The sequence below is a fragment of the Ambystoma mexicanum genome, chromosome 6q (assembly GCF_040938575.1).
Source record: "Ambystoma mexicanum isolate Mex_15411 chromosome 6q, UKY_AmexF1_1, whole genome shotgun sequence".
NCBI classification, from domain to species: Eukaryota; Metazoa; Chordata; class Amphibia; order Caudata; family Ambystomatidae; genus Ambystoma; species Ambystoma mexicanum.
The window spans coordinates 37,036,154-37,059,347 of NC_090937.1; the positions used below are offsets into that span (position 1 = coordinate 37,036,154).

At 45.2% G+C, this 23,194-nt stretch overlaps 1 protein-coding gene across 15 annotated transcripts in view; it reads right to left on the reverse strand.

Moving 5' to 3' along the window:
* MAPK10 (mitogen-activated protein kinase 10) overlaps positions 1-23,194 on the reverse strand; it is a 928,972-nt gene that overhangs the window by 358,165 nt on the left and 547,613 nt on the right. For all 15 annotated transcript variants that reach the window (XM_069630429.1, XM_069630427.1, XM_069630418.1 and 12 more), the window contains exons 5-6: positions 21,044-21,173; positions 11,881-11,939 (exon numbers count right to left, since the gene is read on the reverse strand). In XM_069630429.1, coding sequence (XP_069486530.1) covers positions 11,881-11,939; positions 21,044-21,173 — 189 coding nt within the window. The remainder of the gene's footprint in view (positions 1-11,880; positions 11,940-21,043; positions 21,174-23,194) is intronic.

Below are 23,194 nucleotides of genomic sequence, written 5' to 3' on the forward strand. Positions count from 1 at the left end.
AAGTATGTGATAAATATCTGTAACATGTAACTCCTATTCAAAGAGATTCTCTCAGAATCCTTCAGTATGTCCCCCATGGTAACAGTCAAGAGTTAGACTTAAAAGTCAGTGGGGGTCATTCCGAGGTTGGAGGTAAGGAATTACCGGCACCGGTAAGGGTGCCGATGCCGGTAATCCCTTAGCTCCGTATTCCGATGTCCCTTTGCAGGTCCTTCCTTACCTCCTGCTTTTAGCAGTACAGGACCCGCAAAGGTACTTCAGAGGTAATTATGGTACCGTAATTTACGGTGCCGTAATTACCTCCTTCCCCATTCCCATTGAGCCCTATGGGGGCAGAAATGGGAATGGGGAAGGGCAAAAGGTGAATGGGGAATTACCGGTCCCTCCAACCCTGGAATGGACCGGTAATTACTCCATTCACCATGCCGGATTTGGGACGGTTTCGGAGGCAACCATGGAGCTAATTACTCCATGGTTAGCTCCAAACCCGGAATGAGGCCCAGTTAGTTTTCCTACCTACAGGAAGTCAGCATGGAAGAAGACTGAGCTAAGTCAAAGTTCACATTAGGTACATTACTTGCACATGCGGGCCACAGAATGACAAAGTAGGGTGACAATTGATTTCACCTTTAATATATCTGGGTTGGAGCTGAAGCAAGGCTCTAGTCCACGGTGGAATCTGAACACCCTCTGGCCATATCACCCTGAATTTGTGACTGTGGACAGAAACCAATGTATTTAATTCTTGAGCCATACTGATCATGCTATGCTCAGCATTACGTTGAGTAGGTTTGCTCACCCTATTCACTTTAGCCTTGTCTGACCACATTGTCCTGAGATCTGTACAGAGAGGTATGTTCTTCGTGCTCCCATTTAGTTGTGCCATAATGTGCCTCGACTGAGTCATCTTCTCTTGGGGCATATTTACCTTCCATAGTTGCCTTCCAAATGACCTTGGCTTTACCATCTGATGGACATGACTTTCTGTTTACTTTGTTTTTATGTTGCTTTCTAGTAATAGTTAGTCTTTCCCTAGAAGTGTTTTTGTTTAATTCTATCTCAATTGGACCTTTGCTGGGATTAGTTTGTGGGGTAGTATGTTTTTATTAGAGGCCAAGGGGAGAAGGTGCAGGGATATTTGCTAGAGTCTGTGTTATTGTTATGGCCTCTACTTTCTGCTATACTTGCCACATCAACCTGATGCTTTTGATTAGCATACCAGAATGGTTCACCATCTTCGTTATCAGTAATATCTTTTTTAACTCTGGCCATCAGTAAAGAATTACATGTAACTTTCATTGACTCAATGCTCGCTGAGTGTCGTGAAACCTCAGCTGACACTTGTTCAAATTGTTGTATTATTGACCCCAGAACTAAGTGCAGAGCTCTTAGTGCAGGGAGAACATGATCTGTTACTAGTTGCAAAGGAGGAAAGTTAGGGTTTTAGATGGCACTAGCCACAGATTGGTTAAAGAATACCCTTTCCACTGAGGAGTTACAGGAGTATTTGTACGTATAATTAATCTGTCAGATGATGGGAATCAGATCATCTTCTATATAAACAAAAGTTATATCCATTGTTGTAGGCGAACATAAATCTGCCATCCTAGATATGTCTCTACATGTTTATCATAAAAAGATGTTCTGAGACCCTGGAATGATTGGGCAGGCAACAATCAGTGATTAACACCTTTGTTAGCCCCTCCCTTCTTGACTAGGGACACAGGGATAGAGTATCTCTCAGCCTTTGCGGTATGAAATAATGCAGATATCTTTCCCTTTGTACATCTACTAGCTTTACTGTCGCCATTAATCAATGGAGCCTCCATATCGATATCTAAATACTAAATTGCTTGTATCCATCAAAGACCATTACACAGGGGTAGGTGAAAACTGATTTAAAAGGCCTAGATTAGATTGAATGTGTCTCTTTTTATGATGATCATACCCACACTTGTGTGCACAATGAATAACAACTCATTTTAGTGTTTGGGCGCAATGTCCTAATTAATAGAGATACATGTTTCGACCTGCACATGCAATAGTACATGTGGTAAAGATCAAAACCAGCAGCCACGCCCAGTGGCACGCGGCTATAAGAGAAACACCTTTCAACCTCCAAGATGCAAATACTAAAGCCACCTACTACAGCAAAAGAATAATCAATGCTCAGTCGAATGTTGGTGAACTTTTCAAAATTCTAGCTGAATTCGAAGATTCCCCATCTACCAATCGTGTTCTTAATAAGAAGTCCATAATATCGTCACGTCTAAAATTGCAGCCCATAAGGAAAACATCAAAAACATTCTCAATTCTCATGATCCTGTTTTATCAGAACATACATCCAACATATCCACTGATGATGTTAACTACACTCCATCTTTTTCCTTTAGACAGGAGGGAGAAGTGTGGAAGGTTGTACATGGCCTTAAAGCCCAGGAGATGATTGTCCCACTAACATCTTAAAAGACTCTCTTGATTTACTCATTCCCTGGCTTACTAAGCTTATTAACTTCTCCTTTGATGAGGGCATTGTTCCATCTTCCCTTAAAACTGCCTGGGTAACACCACTGTTGCAAAAAAGACAACCTAGACCTGCTAATTACAGATAACTATAGGCCCATAACCAAATTACCTGCTATATTCAAATCCTAGATAAACTGGCATATATTCAACTCCAGGCCCATGTTGAAGAATGTAAAATCCTAGGTACACGACAGTCTGGCTATTGAGCACAGCATGGTACAGAGACTGCCATGCTTGACCTTAAGTCCAATCTGGCTGGCATGTCAGACAAAGTTCATCCTCCACTGCTGATGCTCTTGGACCTCTCTGTAGCCTTCGATCTTGTCGATTATGGACTACTTGTGACCAGGCTCAGAGAGGTCGTCAATTGTTTGACCTTAGCATCCAACTGGATCGCCTCATTATTGGGACCACGTACTGTACGGATTTGCATCGGGAATGAACACTTGTCTCCCATTTTACAAAATTGTGGCATTCCCCAGGTCTCATGTCTGTCCCCGCTTCTATTCAATATCTATATCCGACCTCTGCTGGATTTGTTGAACAGCCTGGGAGTCCAATAAACCAACTACGCTGATGATACCCAGGTTGTTCTCCAACTCAGCGGGCATTACAAGCTGGACCCCTGGGCCCTTAATACCATCTATAACGCCATAGAGAATTGGATGGCCTATAACTCTCTGGCCTTCAATTGTACGAAGACTGAACTTATGATCATAGCCACCAAAGCTGATCGATGTAAGCTTACATCTGATTACTCAAGTTTTTTGATTGCGGGTCATATTTTCCCAGTCTCCAAGAAGGTCAATACGTTAGGAGTAATTTTTTCGATGAGGAATTATCCATGAAGCCTTATGCATCCTACATCCGGGCTACATGTGGCTTTATCACCAAACGTATTCACTACATTCTTCCCTTTATCACCACTGAAAATTGCACTCTGCTCAACTGCCTTAATCAATTCCAGGCTTGATTATTGCAACAGTCTGTTGGCCGGCACCACCGCTCTTAACACTCAAGCCCTTTAAGTCACGCAAAATAAAGCAGTACGCACAACGTTTGATCTTTTTCGTCGTACTCATGTCTCCATGTTCAGATGAGCCCTACATTGGCTCCCCGTGAAACAAAGGATCACACACAAAATCCTAATACTGGCTCGTAAATGCCTGTCCTTGTCATGTCTGACCTATTTATCTGACTGTAACAGGAGTAAGATACCCACCAGAAATCTTCAGTCATCTGCAGCACCCGCATTCATCCAACCAAGATTCAAACTGGTGCGTTTTGGCTGTACAAGTTTTGATGTTCAGGCATCTCTTCTCTGGAACTCCATTCGTCTTACTAAGGACTGTTCCTCATTCAAAAAAGCCATCAAGACTCACCTCTTCAATATTAGTCCTGGCTAATGTGCTACTCTTCTCTCTTGCTCATTCCTGGTCGTGATTCTTTTGCTTGTAGTCTGTATTGTCCTGTTTCATGTGTGCCATGAGGCCCACGGGCATGTGGCGCGGTACAAAAATGTAAATAAATAAAATACTGGTCGCTATGGAAGCCAGACTTCAAACAAAGTGCCTTCCAATCACCGGATTACTTTAGGCAATAGAATGGTAAGTCCACTTCAAGTGAACTCTTTTTGAGCAACAGGCAGCTCAGGGCTGTTCATTACATGCTCCCAGCACCAAGGAAGCTCTAACAGCCTTCTCATGTTTGCCTCCCTCCGTAGGGTTCACTACGGCATTCACTTGTCTTTGAGTGATGAATTTCCACCCCTGGATTCCCCTCTTATGGGCTCAGACCCCTCTCAAATGTTAGCCTCCCTCCGTCGGTTCCATTACGGCTTTTTCCAAACAATCTCAACTGTTACATTCACAAGTTTTAATGTCTTTTAAACAATGCAATATGGACATCCATCCGTCGGATTCACTCTTGTCATCACAATGTTCTTTCTCTTTTCTCACTAAGCGGGATTCATCTCCCTTAGCTTTCCAATGGTTTGTCGGTCAAAGACTTTCGAATGCATAGAGGATTTTGCTAGTCCCCTGTATGACCACTTTGAACATTTCCTTGCGGCTCTCCCAAGGCCTTCTCGAATTCGGTAGTTTCAACAAATGCAGGATCAACCAGAGTCTCTTGTGTGAGCACCCAAGAGAGAGCCGGACTCCTCTGCAGAAGTTTTTCCCCCTTAATCTTAACAGTTCTTTGAACATTCCTTAATTTTCCACTTTGCAACTTTCGTTCCACGTAGTTTGGTATCTTATCGGCTCTCCCCTGGACTCACCAGCTAGGATGAACCGCTTGGCTTTCTTGTATCTGGAGTCAAGGATAGTACCACAGTAACAGGTTTCTCTCTCGGTCCTGCTTATCAGCATATGTATGCTCCGTGTACCGTTGACATCTGCTGCAAATACGCTGTCTGTTGTTTGCGGTCTTATGTTTCCTTCTACAGAGGCTTTGTGGTCTGGGTCAGAAAGGGCAAGGTTGCTTCTCTCCTTGTCACCCTCCCAATTCCTGCTGCCTTTATCTTCTTCCTGAACTGCCATGCTTGGATAGCTATCTCGTCATGCGGTCTGCCTTGCTCATCGTGTGCTCTAGTGCTCCACCTTTTATCGCTGTGGGGAAGGGAAAGGGCCATCAGGTGTGTGTTATATTGCCTGACTTTGCCTGACCCTTGCGTTGAGACATGTGAGGTACATGGCTCTGGTGTTAGTCCATTGTTTTTCATGGTGTGTGAAAGTGTTTGTGTGGCGGAAAAGGAGGGGTAGAGTGTTTGAATAGCCTACGTTGTAGGATGGGGAAAAGTTGTTATAAGAATGGAAATACCACATCTCACCCGTCAGTGTCCCACTCCCACTCCCCGAGGAACCCCATCCAGGTGGTCCTCGCTCACTTGCCCACCCCCAGGAACTGGATCCAATAGCGATGGCCGTGCCTTGGCCACCTGGATGACAGATCCTTGACGACTAGTCAGGGAGACACCTTCAGGTTTCTCACAGTGTATGTAAACACATGAAGGATTTTGAACAAGAAGTGATTTTGCTTGAATAGTCAACCTCTGCAAGGCTGGTACACAAATGTGAGCAAGGGTTGTAGGAGGTTGTAGAGAGCATGGGTAGCAAAGGTCAACACCTCATCAAGCCGAGTAAGAGGATGAGTGGAAATCCCATATTTAGAAGGGTATGCTTGGCAGCTGTGGCTTTGGAGGGGATGATGTGCTGTCACTTCAGATCCCGCTCAAAGAGAACACCTAGATTGCAAATTTATGTGAATGGTTTAAGGGAGTCAAATGAAAGATTATAGAAAAAATGGATAAGGGGCATAGAATTGGAGCCTGAGATAAATATCACTTCCTTTTTAAGTGTGTTGAGAATGAAGCAAAGCAGAACCATCCAGAGATAGATATTACATATACAGTTAGTGATGTGAGAGGGCTGCTCGTAGGTGACAGAGAGGAAGGGGATGAAGAGTTGAGCATTACCAGCAAATAGATGATATTAGAATCTACAGGGGAAATGAAATTGAAGAGAATTTGAACAGTGTGAAGAGAATAGAAGCAAGGGCTGATTCGTGCATGCCCTCTTCTGGGTGGGTGGATGAAGGCTGATGTTCTAGCAAATAAAAAGGAGAAATAGGACAGGTAGGGAGCCAACCAAGTGAAGATGTTTCCCAGAAATATAAGAGGTGGATAGTTTTAAGAAAGGAGGAAGCAATGGTTAACTATGTAAAATGCAAATGAGAGAACAAGGATAATGAGTATAGATGTCAGACGGCAGTGGTGAACCACCGTAAAGGAGTATTGATGTAAGCGCTCTTTCTTTGGGGTGACCTCTGCAGAACCCAGGTTCGAGTCCAGGTAGTCAGTGGTATGGTGGAATTGGCAGACTGCGCAGAATATGGATCTAACAGTGACATTATTTGGTGGTCTGACATTAAAACTTGACAATTGGAGAAGTATTGAAAGTCTGTTGCTATCATATGCCTAACTTTGATACTTCTGTAGAGGAGCAGTTGAATTCCTATACAGGAAGACGGCCCTATTTTGCCTATATGTTGGCAACCGGAAATTGCGACATGTGCAACTCTAGTAATGGTGCCTATTACATGAAGAGCTTTTGAGACAAGGTATCCACTGAGAAAGCCTTATATGATGTATCCCCGAAGAGATGATGGTCTCCTGAGGGAAAACCCTGAAGAAGTCTGAAAATGTAAAAAGGAGAGGCTGGTGATGTCACAAGAAATGAGCGTGACACACTGAGAAGAATGACCGAAGAAGAAAAGGTATCAATCTTATGGAATCTGATGGCAAAGTAAAGAATTAAGAAGATGTTCAAGTTCGGAATGAAGATTGCAAGTGTGATAAGCACTGAAGAAATGACAAGTCATTTTATAACTGTACAGATGCCGTAACGCAAGTAGACTAACTAATCGTAAAGTCTGGCTATAGACTGCAGTGCCGCTAGTATATACAGGTATATAGAATTCTGGACATTCAATGTCATAGTTTTGGTAAGCTCAACCCATGGAGAAAGGAGGATTGATAGCTGTGTGTGTCGCAGGAAAGAAATAAGCCAAAGCTTGAAGATGGACCAAAGGAAATCTGATTGGCCTGGTGTCAAATGTTAAGGCAGCCAAAACTGGTTATCAGTCCTTGAAGAACAGCAAATGTGAGAATGCTGAGGTATCACTTGTTAAGTTGCAAAGAGAGAACACCATAGATGCCAAGTTCCTTTATTCAAGACAATTAACTGCTATAAAATGGGTCGATTCAGTCTCTGATTACGTGAGTCCAGGATGAAAATAGAAGTGGGCATGCAGACCTGAACATTGATAAGAATATGCTCACACTCCCTTATATCCCCAGAGACGAGAAGCAACTACAAGGCCAGGTTAAAAGGCAATCTGAATGGCAGACGGCATGAGCAATGAGAGAGATGGGGCCAATTGGGTGGTAAGGTACAGTCAAGTTCGACCACAAGCACCTGGGGTACCAGTTTACATACTGCTATAGAATCGAATGTTGCAGAAGGGTACAAGCGTGCCAACCAATTGTAGGAGGCCACATGATGAAAGGCCTTGTAGTTTGAGAGCCAATAGTGTACCATGTTTCTAATAACTGTTGAAGATGACTTGCACAAAAGGAGGGCATGAGTTGCCCACCTGAACATAGAGGTCCAATCACAATCCAATCCCTTATAGAAAGTAAAATTCGATGTTCCCCTTAAGCCTATCACAATCCCATGTAGATTTTTTTAGGTTGCCACGTAGTATGACGTCACGTATGACGAGTTTTTGCTATAAAAGTGTTGATTTTTATCAAATGTGTCAAGCTCATTCTGTGCGATGTCCATTGATGTCCGTTGTACTCCCTATTTTAGATAATTGAGAATAACATAGAGACCGTTAGCCAGATTTCTCAGTGGGTCTTATTGTTTAGTGTGAGAGTTATTCTCCATTCCATCCTACATATGATGTGTTACCTCAATTAAAAGGACCTTAAGGGTTCATTTCTAATTTTAGATATAGATTAATAACGACATGAGTAAGAATGTTGATTTAATGTATACCAAAGATCTTTGGACTCAGCAAAAGAAGGGTACATTGATATGGTAACATTAGGGAGGATATGTTACACTCATTCCCTCACTTTTTAGTGTTTTAGCAAAGGCCTTTTTTATGGCAGCTCAACCATGAAGGAATTTAAGCAATGAAGATATTGGACCTAAATCGCTGTTTGATCACTCAACAGTTATACAAATGTTGCAATTTAGACAAAATCAAAATGAAGGTGGTGTGTAATCAGACCTTTCTCGCTGACAAAGAATTGTGTGCATGCCTGTGCTCAGTTAAAAAACCTGTCAGCATCACAGGTATGAGTTGGAAGACACTGAATGTTGCCCTAAGCATACTCGTTCTTAGCTACACTACAGGACCACATACCAAAAGAAGGGAGAAGGAGGTTAAAACCACAAGTCCACAAGTTCATTATCTACAAATTGGCCATGCCTTGGTAGCCAAGACCAAGTGAGATGATGCAGCACCAATCCTCGCTAAACTAAATGTTCAAAAGTGATGGGCTAAAGGTCAGAGGTCAGAAGATGCATACAATTTCTTCCTTAAATCATTGGAAAACAAGCAGACATGGCAATTATATAAGTAATTTACTGGCTGTCCAGGTTAGAGAAGCCAAGGTAATTCATAAGATCTGCTGCATAAATAATATGCATGAGAGAGATTTCTATGGTGATGGAGATACTCTTTCTTAATTAAGCCAGCTCTATATGCAAGCTTATCTGAAGGATGTAAAGGAGTATGGTGCAGCCAGAGGAGAAATATCTTCACACGACTTCTCTGGAAAAGCAATGCGAATTTCACAATGAATATCTCCACTCTCCCTTTGCCATGGAAGAAGTTGATAAAGCATTGTTGCTCAGACCAGAAAGCTGCAGGAAAGGACAGGTTAAGAGGAGAACTATATAAAACATTAAAGACCACAATAGTGACTATCATGTATTATAATGTAAAAATAACCTAGAACGTGAATGTGCCTCTCTTGGCCAATCTCTTTAATATTCGATGATGCCAATGTGCATAGTAAATGCTTAGGAAATAGAATAGAGAGGAGCATTGGTTTACAGACATGGTATTAGCAGAACAGATGTATAAGAGGGAGAACTATAGTTTTACATTACATTATTACATTACATTTGTTAAGCACACTATTGACCCTTAGGCATAAAGGCGCTGACAAACAAAAAGACATATAGCACAAAAGAGGGCAGGCTTAGAGATGAAAGATCATAAGACCCCTCAGCAGGTTAATCCACTATCCCCTATTTGGAAACATCCTTATGTTCCCAAAATCAGACAAATAAATATGTCTTCAGTTCCTTCTTGAACGATGCAAGAGAGGAGTGACTCCTCAAACTTGAAGGAAGGTTGTTCCAGAGAAAGGGGGCCCTACCTAACATATCAGGACCACTATCTGTCTTGTTTATATCTGTTAAGTTCAAAAGCCACCTATGGCGATGGTCTTGCTTGATGACCACCAGGGTTTTAATCACATTCCTTGGAGGTTCTTGAAGATATTGCTGATTAAAAAGTGTCCAGACAATTAGTAAGTCATCTGCATAAAACTCAGTTTGCTGTGCCTCTAAGTTTTAGGATTGAATAGCCGGCCAACTATTAGGTAATATCCCAGATGAAAAAATAATCCAATATATGAAGCCTCTCATTGGAATGCTGATGGCAAATGCTGGCACACCTCCCTATATTTGTAAACATTACTTTATACTTACACTCCCCACCCTACCTGAGACTGGGTGATCTGCCCCCACCCCTGTTTCCTCCCTTGGTTGCTTTTAGATCATTTGATGACAAATTGCCCGCCCTCCCCCTCCCTTGGTGTTAGCTGCCTGCTCCCTTGTTTATCTCCTTCCCTCGCTAAGTTCTTCACCCTATGATTGTAAAGTGATCTGTTGCTATCTGAAGCTAGGTCTGTGCTCAATAAATACCATGATAATAAAAATAATAATAAGGGTGTTTAACAAGGTATACGGGTCTATAAGTCCCTGTGTTTCCCAATGGCGGGGTTGTTAAAGCTTGTATGACCGGTGCCACTCCTAGGTCTGCAGCCTTTTGCTTTCCAGAGGTGTAGGACTACAACTCCCACCAAGCCTAGCCAACATAGTCAATTATGAGAGCCACAGTTATCAAACCCCACTTAAAATGTATGGCTATTCATTAGGTGGCCACACATATGTATTAGCCCTTGTTAGAATATTGAACGGATCATGGGAGTTGAAATCCAAAACATTGTTCACATAATGAATAATCATACTATACATACATAAGGAAGCAGGAGTTTGGAATAAAGGATTCCACAAAAGGCACAATGGATGTTGCCCTAAGGAGGAGCGGGCTGGGTGGACACAATAAGAGACTGCAATGGGGAAGGCGCAGAGGGTGAGGAGCAATGAAGGAAGCAGAGAGAAGAATGAGCAGCCCAATATAGCAGGGCAGAGGGCCCAATGGCGACCAGACAATATTCAAGGATGTTGGTGGTCAATAACATGGGGATATTCTATGGGTTATATGAGAAATTATGGGATATAACAGCTCCTAAAGGCCACCGATTGCCCAATGTTGGAGTGATGTGAACATCCCCAAGGGTCATAATAAATACCTCCAAGCACAGGACTGTTTCACATAGCAAAGATATCCTCAAAACTCTTGGAATCCTCTGGATTGCTGAATATAAATCTCACTTTCTTAGTATTCCAAACGTATATGCAGAGCTCAACCAGCACCTTGGCAGTGATTGTAAGGACGATGCTGAAAGGTGGACCCAGGAGTTGGTAGTGAAAGATGCACAGAGAGGTGAGGTCTATGAAATATACAATTCAGCCCTGTCGTGAACTGTTTCGTTTGTATTACACACCACAGGTATCTTTGAATGAGTGATTCATGCTATTTGTACTGCCCGGAGGAGAGAGGTGTGTATGGCTCGATCCCATGTTTGTAACATGTCCAGTCTTACAGAGATTTGGGGAGGATTCTATTGTCACAAAGATTGCAGAACAACCAAGACCTATATCTGATCTCAGGTGGCTTGGTGACGTAAAACCTGATATTTCCACTACAAATCACCTCTGTTGCTATAGCAGCACAGACGCTGCAAGTCACAAGGCACTGGGTATTAGTGGATCAGCCCGCCTATTGGCAGGTAAGTAGAATTAATGCAGACACGTAATTGAGAAAAGTAGATTTGCTGCTAATGGTAGAGAGAGAAGATTCCTTGAAAGTTGGGATCTAACGGATACATATGTATCATTAAAGATGGCGTAATTAGTGACTGTACTGGGTCGTCTTCCCTTTACTTTGCATCCCATGATTGTTTATTGCAGATAATAATAAAAAGTTAAAAGGAACCAATAGTAGAAAATAGTTCTACATTTTCTAACTCATTTTTGACACAATGCTACATCCTCGGGCACCTATTTCAGCAGATCTACAATCATAACACTTCATCTGCAATGATTTGGCCATGTGTGGTCAGATGGGGTTAGTTAGCGTCCATCCAATGTCACAGCATACACCATCCACACGTAATGCAATTTCTCAATTTATTTTCGCTTTGGAAGCTATGTTTGATTTCATACACCAGTGGAATCAATTAAATCATCCCTTTAAGAGCAGATGAATGTATAACCTGTACCATGAAACACCATTTTCTTAGTACATTGCCACGCTATAATTAATGTCCTGCTCACTCGTGGCTGGTCCGCAACATTCTATGATAAAATGGCTTCATATTATATAACACAAAGAGACAACTTAATTAACATGTGGGTTACTTACACATCCTGAAACTCCTCTAGAGATTTCTGTGGTGTGAAGACGTTTAGTAAACTGATGATCTGTGATGGGAGAAAGAGGGCGAGAGAGAGAGCAGGTAAAAAACATGAATGTAGGTCTATAGGTCACATTTAAACTGCATGTCCATTGCAGATGAAATATGGCTTCAGTCAGCATCCGGAAATCCTCATGGCAGGTTAGTTATAAAAGATGTAGAACCGCATTAATTTAATTACTGTTCTGGAGGAGTATCGAGAACAGCTGAGAGGTAGCAAAGAGACAAAGCCCCAGTGAATTTCCTCATGCACCGCCTACTAACATACAGTATTGTACGTAGAACCCAAATTAAAGTCATTAGGCAAACAATAGAAATAAAATAAGGTAAGCAATTTCCTGTCACTCAAACGATATGGCCTCATCATTTATTTTATTGAAAGTTGGTGATGCGCTACATGAAGGGCAAACAGATTGGGAGCAGAGGTGGGAATGAAAAGGGGGAAGGGAATGGCAGGGGAGATAATGGTTCTGTTGGCAGATGACCTAGGCCGTATTCCAACATCCATTAGATTTTGGATTCATTGCATACTCAGTGTTAGTCCCACTGCCATTAGTTATAATTCGAGTAGTCTGGCACAATTACATTTTACCGCCATTCTGTTGGTAATAGTAATCAAAATAATGTTACAGCTGGAGATAAATTCAGAATGTTTCTCAACACTAGTGGACTTTGATAAAAAAAAAAAAGAGTGTTTCCACTGGTCGACTTGCAGACAATACTGTCATCACGGCTTGAAGGCAGAAGCTGCTCTGGCCGCCATTTTGCAAAGCTCAGTTCATCCTTTATCACAGCTTTCCACGAGCCATTCAGCAAAGATGTCAATAAAGAGGAGTAGAGTGAGTCCAGAAGTAAGGATCACTTGAGAAAGATCACGTTTAGTGAGCAGGAGTTCACCATCGCAATCTGTTCAGTGCCTAGAGCATAAAAACAGTTTTGCAAAAATCCCCAGGTGTGGCAGCTAATTATGATATGGTGTTCACAGGCCACTCTGACTCAGGACCATCAAAGACATCCATAAGTGGTGGGAGGAAGAAGAAGAGGCGAAGGCCGCTGGAAGGGGTATGTGCCACCTGGGGTATTACATCCCTAGGAAGATACTTTAGCTAGTAGACTGGACCATGGTGGCCTGGAGGGCATTTGGAGGTGGGTGGTTGGTGCGGGATCCCTTCTCTCTATCAGTGTTAAAAACACACCTCCGACTAATACAGGTCAACATGCCCTTTACCACTTGGAAGATGGCATTCCAGTCCATATTCACATGTCCACATTCTGGGACCTGTACACCTGGATTCATCCATTTGAAATCCAGAACTATAAATCAAAGATTAGTTCCAGAAAACGAGCACTGACATGTCATCTGGTGAGCCATGCAGCAGTTCTGATGAAGCCATTCGAAAATGTACAACTCTTACAGCGCCCATTTACATGACACTTGTACACACAACACCTGCTAGTACTCACAGTTCACACAGGGTTAGTGATCAAAGGTAAAAACGAAAGTCTCACAATGTGATGTGATGCAATGTAAGGTAGTTCTGCATTGTGAAACTCAGCTCTACATCCACACCCTCATGATGAAAGGTCTGTTACTTAATAGCAGAGGTGTGGTTGTTCATAAGTGATGTAGAGGGAGAAGCAAATGAGAACATTGTGGTGTTGATGAGAGCTGATGGTGAGTGCCATAGTCCTAACTGGTGGTATGATGCTTGTAGCCTGAAGGTTGAGTGGATTTTTTGAGGAAGGAAGAGTGGCAGAATATCCTTGAGGAATCCAGTTTTCAAAGTGCAAAGCTAGAATGAATCGGTAGACGTTCTGAAGTCCACTCTGTTTTAGGGGAGAAATTGGAGGTTCCATTGTGTAGTCCTGCAGAACTTGTAGGGCATCGTATCCAAATGACAGGACCTGCTGATTGATCCTAAATGGCATGACTGTCAAGCACACCTTTGAATGACCCTGTGAAGCTCATAACTGGGGCCCTATGCTTATGGGATAGGAGAACCAGGAACTGGATCCTACCAAGATGGCACTATAGCCAGCAAATTCAGGTGGCACCATGATCCTGCCAGCATGTCTTCCTATGCCACCAACAGCACAACTGCCTCTTGCCTTGGTCCTGCCTCTTCCTTCGCCATCCTTCTCCATGTTTTGCTTGATGGCTCCTTAAACCCACATAGAAACTAATCGGTCTGCCATTCTTATAGAGGCCTGGCCCCTTCCATTGGACCATCCTAAAGTCAAGCGGATAAAGGTGCATGGGAAAATGATGCTGGTAAACGAATTGGAGCAAGGGTCCCCTTCATTGAGAAGCTGTATAGGAGAGATCAAGTAGAATGAAGACAGCTGGAGCGTTAGAGCAGTTCTTCACGTTTGTTCAGAAGAGCAGTTTCCGTGCCTCTGGATGCTCAGAATCCAGATTGATGGTTGTGGAGACCACCAACAAATTCTGTATGTTAAGTAAGTTGGGGGAAGGCCAGTTTCTCCAAGAGTTGGGTGATAGAGATAGGGTGGTAGTTGGATGGGCAGGTTGGGTTTGCTGAAGGTTTTTTTTAGGTGAGGGCGCACAAGAGAGTGCTTGAGGGAGGAGGGTAAATAATCAGTGGCAAAGGAGTGGTTGCAGAAATCAGAAAGTGCCGGGGCAAGAGAGCCAATGCTGTCCTTAATGGTTCTGGAAGGGCAGGAGGAAACCTGTCTGGAGGAGACCTTCATGGAGTGGACAACTATGGGGACCTCATCAGGTGTGACAGGGGAGAAGGAGGAAAGAGAGGAGGAAGGCGAATGGGAGGCCATAGATGGCAAGGGAGTGGGGGAGGGGTCAGGAGAGGGACGCAAGGGTGCTCAGGATGTCCTGAGTTTTAGTAGTGAAGTGTGTGGCCAATACATTGCAGAGGGCTTGAGAGGGGAGTGGTGAGGGGGAGACTGCAGATGGATTAGCTAGTTCTCTGCAGATTTTAGAGGGTTCTGCCGAGTTGTTGGATGCACCAGAGACTCATGCCTGGATGTGGGCCCTTTTCTTGGTTACGAATGGAAAGTCTATATTGTCTTTGGAGCAGGCGATAGGCCAGTTTGTCAGAGTGTGAGCCAGAGAACTGGCACTTCCGATCCGCCGCTCTGCACATGCGCTTCATACCAGATGTTTTGCTTAGAGGCGGTTTCAGTTGGATCCTCATGACTGGGGCAAGAATGTCCAGAGTGTTAGTAATGGCCAGTTGGAGGTTGCTGAGAACAGGGTCAGAGGTAGAGTCTGTGGTGGGCAGAGAGGGGGGATGGAAGTGAAAGCGAAGGCAGCAGCTAACACTCATTTCATCCGATGGATGTTCGTAAACGAGGTTGGCAGAGCTCGGGCGGTGCGGTCAGAGGGCTGAAGGGACCCGGGTGGGAGGAGAGGAGAAAGTGATCCGACCAGGAGAGAGGGGTGACCAGTGGGGAGCAGAGTTAAAGATCAGAGTGCATAATGGCATCAAGAGTGTGTCCAGTCGAGCGCATTGGATCAGAAGGGATTATGAAGAGGGAGAGCGATGTGCAGAAATCATGGAAGATAGTGAATGCAGTGATGGAAGAGTCCAGATGGGTGTTGGAATGGCCCAAGAGAATGAGTTTAGAGGTGGTTGAGAGGAGAGAGGAGCAGAAATCGGCCCATTCAGAGAGGAAAAGGGTGGTAGAGCCAAGGGGCCTGTAGTTAGTGGCAATGGTCAGAGAGGAGGAGGGAGAGAAGACAAACTTGCACACCAGGATCTCAAAGGAGGAGTAAGGCTGGGCAGGTATAAGGGAAGAAGGGACTCACTCAGGGAAAATTAAAGCAACCCCACCGCCAGCACAGTTAGGGTGGGGCTTGGAAATTATCTTGTAGCCATCGGGGAGAAGGGAGTCTACATCAGTGACTGAGCTGGCATTGAACCACATCTCATTAAGAGCGAATATGTCAACGTCAACGTCTTCAAGAAGGAGGCAGATGTTGGCGCAATGTTTGTTGGCTGAGCAAGCATTAAGTGTCGCTAGATGAAGGAGATCTCTGCCTTTGAAGGTGTACCGCATAGGGGTACACGGGTGTGGTAAACCAGTCAGAGGGGGTGGGGCGGAAAGAGTGGATTGTGGAGCAACAGGTGTGGCAAGGAAGTTAATGAGGGATGGCAGGCGCCGGTCAAAGAGAAGAAGGTTGTGTTGAGGACCCTGAACCAAGATAGTGCCAGTGCAGTAAAAATTATTGAGATGGATGTGGAGAAGAAATTGAAGGTGGAAGAAGGAACTTCAGAGGAAGTCCAGAGGAAGGTGGGTGATAGGAGGATTAGAAGGATATCAATGAATAAGCCTGAGGACGAGAGAAGGTGATAAACCAGATGGAAGGAGTCAGAAAAAGAAGAATTTGTTGATCAAGATGTTGCGGGGGATGAAGAGGGGGAGACACACTAGCTGAGGGTTGTGAGTGAACACATAGGCGAACAAGGATGTAGTAAGACCTGAAGGAGGTCGAAGTGAGAGAAGAGTTGGAAGAAAGAGAGAGGTGGAGTATGAAGGAATAGAGAGAAAGAGATGGTTCCTTTAGTCATGAGATCATTGTGATTCATCTGGAAGGTAGTCGAAGATGGGTGATAGGGAACTAGTGAAATCACCCAGAGAAAATGAGGTGGTGAAAGAGTAAGAGTTTAGACTGTAGGAAAGCCCTGATTGTTCTTTCTATTTCAATAGCTCTGGGCTTTGTTCTGCCAAATTCTGCTCCACCCATTGCCATCAACCAGTTTGTGGAATTGGGCATTTGTGGGACTGTGACAGCTGAAGAAGGGAATGTTGCAGGATCCAAGGAGAAGTCTTTAAGTACATGTCGCTGCAAGCAACAGAAGCCATGAAAGAAGTGTGGGGACATTCAATCCTTCAAGACTGTAAGTGACAAAGGCATGATCAGACCTACACTGGAGGCGCTTGCAACCCCAGAGACCCGTGTTACGGTCCGGAAAACCAACTGGTTAAGTTACTTTTCTAGCCTTTTGATTTGGTCTCCTTCTGGAAATCATTGCAATAAACCCAAGCTGCTGAAACCTAATTTCTGTGGGCTCTTCTCATTGATCCAACTCAGCCTCATGACAACTTAATCTCTGAGATTGAATGAGTCCAGGACTAAAGGATGGAAGATAGTCGCAAGGCTACTGATGGCTGCATCTCAGACTCTAGCAGAAGCCAGAAAACCATGAAGAAATCATGAAAACCTTTTGATGGTTGCAAACCTTACTTCAGTAGGACGACCTATGGTTAACAGCGGGGGAGAGTATCACTGCCTAAGCAAGGGGAGATACTTGTGGGAGTTCTTAAAGAACTATGCAACGTGGTTTACAACTGGGACGGAGAAGCCAAGGAAAAAACGTGTAGATATCCATGGGACTGAGAATACAAGAAACACGCTGGTTCCTATCTCCCTGAGAGTTTTGAGTCAAGAACCGAGCTTGGCAATACATGACTGTGTGTTAGATTAGGGATTTCTGAGGGGAGCAGGTGGCCCATTAGGTAGGCCCTAGCACAATTGTAAGTGCAACATCTACACACATTTTAGTTCAATAACCACTTTTAAGTTTTAGCTGAATCCCCTATGTCTTTCAGGAATTCTGCCAACACAAACTGTTGTGTCACAACAAATGTGACAAACTGGACTTCTGTTTTGTGTGTTCTGGCGACCCTTAGTCTGAGGTAAGTGATAGTTATATGTTTGCTTTGTGCACCTGGCCCAGAACCACAGAGATGGCAGACTGGGGCATTACCTGCAACATAATGACAGTGATGAAATGCACCTGGAGCACATGAATGCAGCAATGGCATCGGCTTTAGGAGAGGGGATACTTATTTGCACTGGCTGATTGCACTTGGAATTACATCCGATTACAACCTGATGCTGTTTCTGGTTCAGTGGAACAGTGCTATCGGTTTCAGGTCTGTGAGAATCTACTGTAATGGCTTAGGGGTGTCCGGTGTCAGCATCCTAATCCCCCTCCTGCTGTATCCGAGGCTGTGCTTTTCCCTCACACCGTATGATGTGCTTCTGCACATATCAGTTCGCTGCAAAGTGAGCTGTGGTGCACTGCCAAATCCAGAAAGTACCCATGTGCAGGTGATAGGCTCCAGCAGTGTATTTATAGGCTGTAGTGGCTCGGGCGTGATAACTATACTCCTGCTGGCCTAATGCTGCAAGAGAGACACCTGAACCATTGTGTTTATTTGTTGTCACAATACATATTAGGTTGAATGCCTTTTCAAGTGCATGAGATTAATTTTGGTTTTCAGTTGATGCAATGTGCCACCTTTATGTGAGCAGTTGCGTCTCCAGGAATCAGAAGTAGGGGGGCACGGAAGGGGCCACAGGAAAAAGTAGGGGGGGGGCACCTAAAAATGGACGATGTGAATGTTTGTCTTAAATTGACATGGGCGGAGGAGCCCAAAGTGAACCCGGGGAGGTAAAAATGTTGCATTTCTACAGCACAATGTTTGTGGAAAGTTAGATGAAAAGGCATTTACAAGCAATACTGTAAGATAAAATAAATATTTGAATACTTCTAATGGCAGGGGATCAACTTTAAGCACAATGCCAATTATGCATCCTGGGTCAGTATAAATGACACCAGTTTGAATATTGTGCCAGGATATCATGCAGTGCACAACACGGAGTTTGGTGCCAGAATATAACAGAATTAGTTGCAAGATGTTACCACCAAAATGCCAGGTTACTTCAAAGTATACACTAGTGTTGGCCAAATGATGCAGGGTGCTGTCAATTCAGGGTGAATCGTTTTGCTCTATTACATGGACTTGCTAATCTGCCAGGGGACATGTTTAAATACACCATTGTTCTCTTGACAACTGCAATGTTCAGAGCAATGGGCCAGGCTGCCAGTTAAGCATAGCCTTGCCAGTTCCAAAGAACTCAACTTAATAAGAGTCAACATAATGGCAGTTCCATCAATGTCAAGCCATCCTTGTCCAACCTTGCCCCAATATGACATTTTCTGATGTAAGTGCAAATCCACTAATAATGCCATCATATGCCTGGTCAGTTGACATATGTGATGTATAGCCTTGCACAGCTGCAATATTATGCCAAGTGCAGCTTCAAATGCCCCAATCATGCCATGTTTGGTAGAGTCACCATATGTAAGGTAGAGCACCACAGGTCCAAACTCAAATGACCCAACGCCACCAAGACCTAGATCACAAGCCCTACACCTGGCATCCTGCCAAACAGGATTGCAAGCTCCATACCTGTGATCTTGTCCCCCACAACCCAGAGTAAAAGCTGTATACCTAGCATCCTGTCCCCCAACACCAAGATCGCATGCCTCATACCTGGCATCTTGTCCTGCACCACCCAGAGCACAGGCCCCATACCTGGCATCTAGCCCACACCACCCAGAGCACAAGCCCCATAACTGGCATCCTGGCCCCCCACCAGCCAGTGCACAAGCCCTATACTGGGCATCATGCCTCCAACACCAAGATGTCAAGCCCTATACTTAGCTTGCTTTTCCTCACCATTCTGAGTACAAGCTCCATACCTCGCATCCTGCCCCTCCCCACACCACAGCACAAGCTCCCTACCCGGCATCCTGTGTGCCCACTACCCAGAAATCATGCTCTATACCTGCTATCCTGCCCTCAGCACCAAGATTGCAAGCCCCATACCTGGCATTTTGTCCCCGCCACAACCAAGAGCACAAGCCCCATACCTTTCATCCTGCCCCTCCACCACCCAGAGCACAAGCTCCATATCCAGCATCTTGTCTGCCCACCACCCTGAAAACAAGCTGGAAACCTGGAATCTGTCCCCACCACCAAGTCCCATATGTGGCATCTTGCCCACCACCCGGAAAACAAGCTCTATACCTAGCATTCTGCCCCCCACCAGCATGACTGCAAGTCCCATACCTGGTATCCTGCTCACCACCCAGAAAACAAGCTCTATTAATGGCATCTTGCCCGCACCTTGAAGATTGCAAGCCCCATTCCTGAAATTGTGCCCACTCCAGCACCCAGTAAACCAGCCCCATACATGGCATTCTGCCACCCCACCACCCAGAGCACATGCCCCATACCTGCCACCCTGCCCCCACCACCTAGAGAACAAACCCAATAGCTGACATTCTGCCCCCCACCATCCAGTGTGCAAGTCCTATTCCTGGCATCCTACCTCCCACCATCAAGATTGTAAGCCCCATACCAGCCATCCCACCACCCCAGAGCCAGAGCAAGGGCCCCATACCTGGCTCCTGTTAGTTCAGAGGTGTCAGCGTGTCAGCCCCGAAGAACATTCCATCTTCTGTTCTATGCTGACTTTCTCCATAGAGAGGTATCTAGCACAGCAACCCATGCACACACCTGATTTTGCTTATAAATCAAGCGGCCAAATGGACACTAGGTTAAGACACGTGTATTACACAACGGTAGCACATTTACTGCTACGATTAAACCATTAGCTCTCAAAGCACTGTTTTGAAATAATATTGACAGGCACATACAGCACCACGTCTTATGTTACTGCTTGATAAAGATAGCTTAAAGAGATATAAGGGGGATGTGTTTTTGAGAGCGGGTGGGCAGGAAGCGGTGAGAATGATCGTAGGATTCGTATGGCCACCAACAGTCAATGGGTGGGTAAATAATCAAACAACACCCACAAGCTGTGTGTCCCTCCTCAAATCTCATCTCCCTCCTAGCAATACTGTGATGGAATAGTTTCATCTTATAGGTGGCCAGTCATGAAAACGGTTTAACATTAATGCTAAACAACTCCCAGGACCTTCCAAAGCACAATCAACATTTTAGGATCAACCCACAAACGCTCTGTTGATATGTATACTTTTAAATTTGCAGGTACTAAGCACGTTGGGCCTTCTGCAAATGGCATGATTTAAGCCTCATCTATCGGTGAATGGTGCGTTACTGAACCATTGTACCTGCAATTACGCAGTAAAATGGAAACGGCAGCCATTTCTAGACAGCAGCTGTGCTTCTTATCCCACATAGATATTTCAGGCACTGTGTGCAGCCAGTAATAAAGCTAGCAGCATGAGAATGGCAATACAAGTTTAACACAGTGCGGGCGCCATTTTATTTTCGGTTAAATCCTTGACTTACATTTTTGTGATTCACGCACTTCATGAGAACCAGCTCCCTGTATGCCCGCTTGGCATGCGTTTGATTCTGGAACGGTCTGCTAAGCTTCTTAATGGCCACATTTCTGTCCAGGACAGCATCATATGCAGCACTGCAAGAAATAAGCAGCAGCGTTAGAATGAACAAAGCACAACGTGTGGGGTTTACACTTAAGGCAACATTCATTGCTGTTAGCGCAATCAACACAAAGCACACTTGAATACCACTTTCAATCTCGTTACCAACTGAAAAATCGTTAAGGATGAAATTAAGGGGGTAATTCATATATTTCAGCGCTGTGGCAGCACACGCGAGCAGCGCAGAGAGGGAGCGCGTGCCAGCGTGCGCCTGCCGTGTGCGCTAAACAGCATTCTGGCACACTGCGTATTAATGGAATTTCCAAGCCATTTTGAGCGCTGGCGCAGAGAACATCCACAAGCACCAGTTACACCCCAAATAACACCACTTGCACAAGGAAAAGGCATTTTAATCCCCAATGCAGCGCAAAGGGCCACGCTAACCCTGCACCAGCTTACAGGGCCGGTGCACTGTAATCGCGTGAAAATACTACACGTAATCGGCTCACAGCAGCCAAAAGCGTGAAAATGTACTGGCGCACCCCTCGGAATACACGTATCCCGCTCGCGCCACGTACATTGCATGGAAAAAGCACCCCCCTGTGGCGTGGGCTGCCTGTGGGGCATGCCCAGTGTGGATGGGCTGCCTGCGGGTCATGGAGAGGGTGAGTGGGATGCCTGTGGGGCATGCCCAGGGTGGATGGGGTGCCTGCGTGTATTTCGGGGGTGCGCAGGAAGTTTCTTACGCGATAGGCCTTGGGCGAGTGGGGAACGTGTATTTCGGGGGTTTCCGGGAAGTTTTACACGTGATAGGCCTTGTGCGGGCGGGGTACGTGTATTTCGGTGGTGCGTGGGAAGTTTCACATGTGATACTCCAGGCGAGAGCGGGGTACGTGTATTTGGGGGGTACGCGGGAAGTTTCACACGCGATACTCCAGGCGAGAGCGGGATATGTGTATATAGGGGTACGTGGGGAGTTTCACATGCGATAGGTCTTGTGCGAGCGGGGTACTTGTATTTGGGGGGTACGCGGGGAGTTTCACACGTGATAGGCCTTGGACAAGTGGGGTACGTGTATTTGGGGGGGTATGCGGGAAGTTTCACACGCGATAGTCCTGGCGAGAGCGGGGTACGTGTATTTCGTATATTTCGGGGAGACACGTGGAGTTTCACACGCGACAGACCTTGGGTGAGCGGGGTACGTGTATTTCGGGGGTGCGCAGGAAGTTTTACACGCAATTTGGCATCGTGGGCCCTCCCGGGTGTGCCGTTACCCCCCTCCCCATGCCCTGAGGCAGCTCACACCGCAGGGGACTACCCTACAACCCTCACCATGCTCTGCAGGCAGCCCACATGACACCATGCACTTGTGAGCGCACTTGTGAGCCCCAACTCATGTCCCCCACCTACCCACCATTGACGGGCACCTGCCAGCAGGCCCTGAATCATGTCCCCCCACCCATCCACCCACCCACCATTGACGGGCACCTGCCAGCAGGCTCCGACTCATGTCCCATCACCCCACCCCCAGTGACGGGCATCTGCCAGCAGGCCCAGACTCATGTCCCCCCACCCGTATTGACGGGCACCTGCCAGCAAGCCCCGACTCATGTCCCCCACCCCCAGTGACGGGCACCTGCCAGCAGGCCCCAACTCATGTCCCCCCACCCAACACGTCATCACGATCCACACTCATGGCCCTTATGGCCACCCAAATCCCACCCCATGCCACCCCAGTCCAAACACCCAACCAAGCATTCCATCCTCTCCATATTGAAATCCCCATGTCATGATAGATCTCAAATGACAAGCATGCACATCAATACATGTCCATCAGACACACACAATGGGGGCACGTGAATGAGAAAACCCACATCGTGACATGCACGAAACCAATGAGAGAATACCACGCAAATGAAGTATGAAATAAAAATGTATTATATACAAAATTGAGGGAATTAAAAAAAATCACGCAAGAAAATAAATAATAAACAAAAGCCTGGATGTCCAAAATGAATGAAAAAATGTGAATGCTGAATCCAATTAAATCCAAATT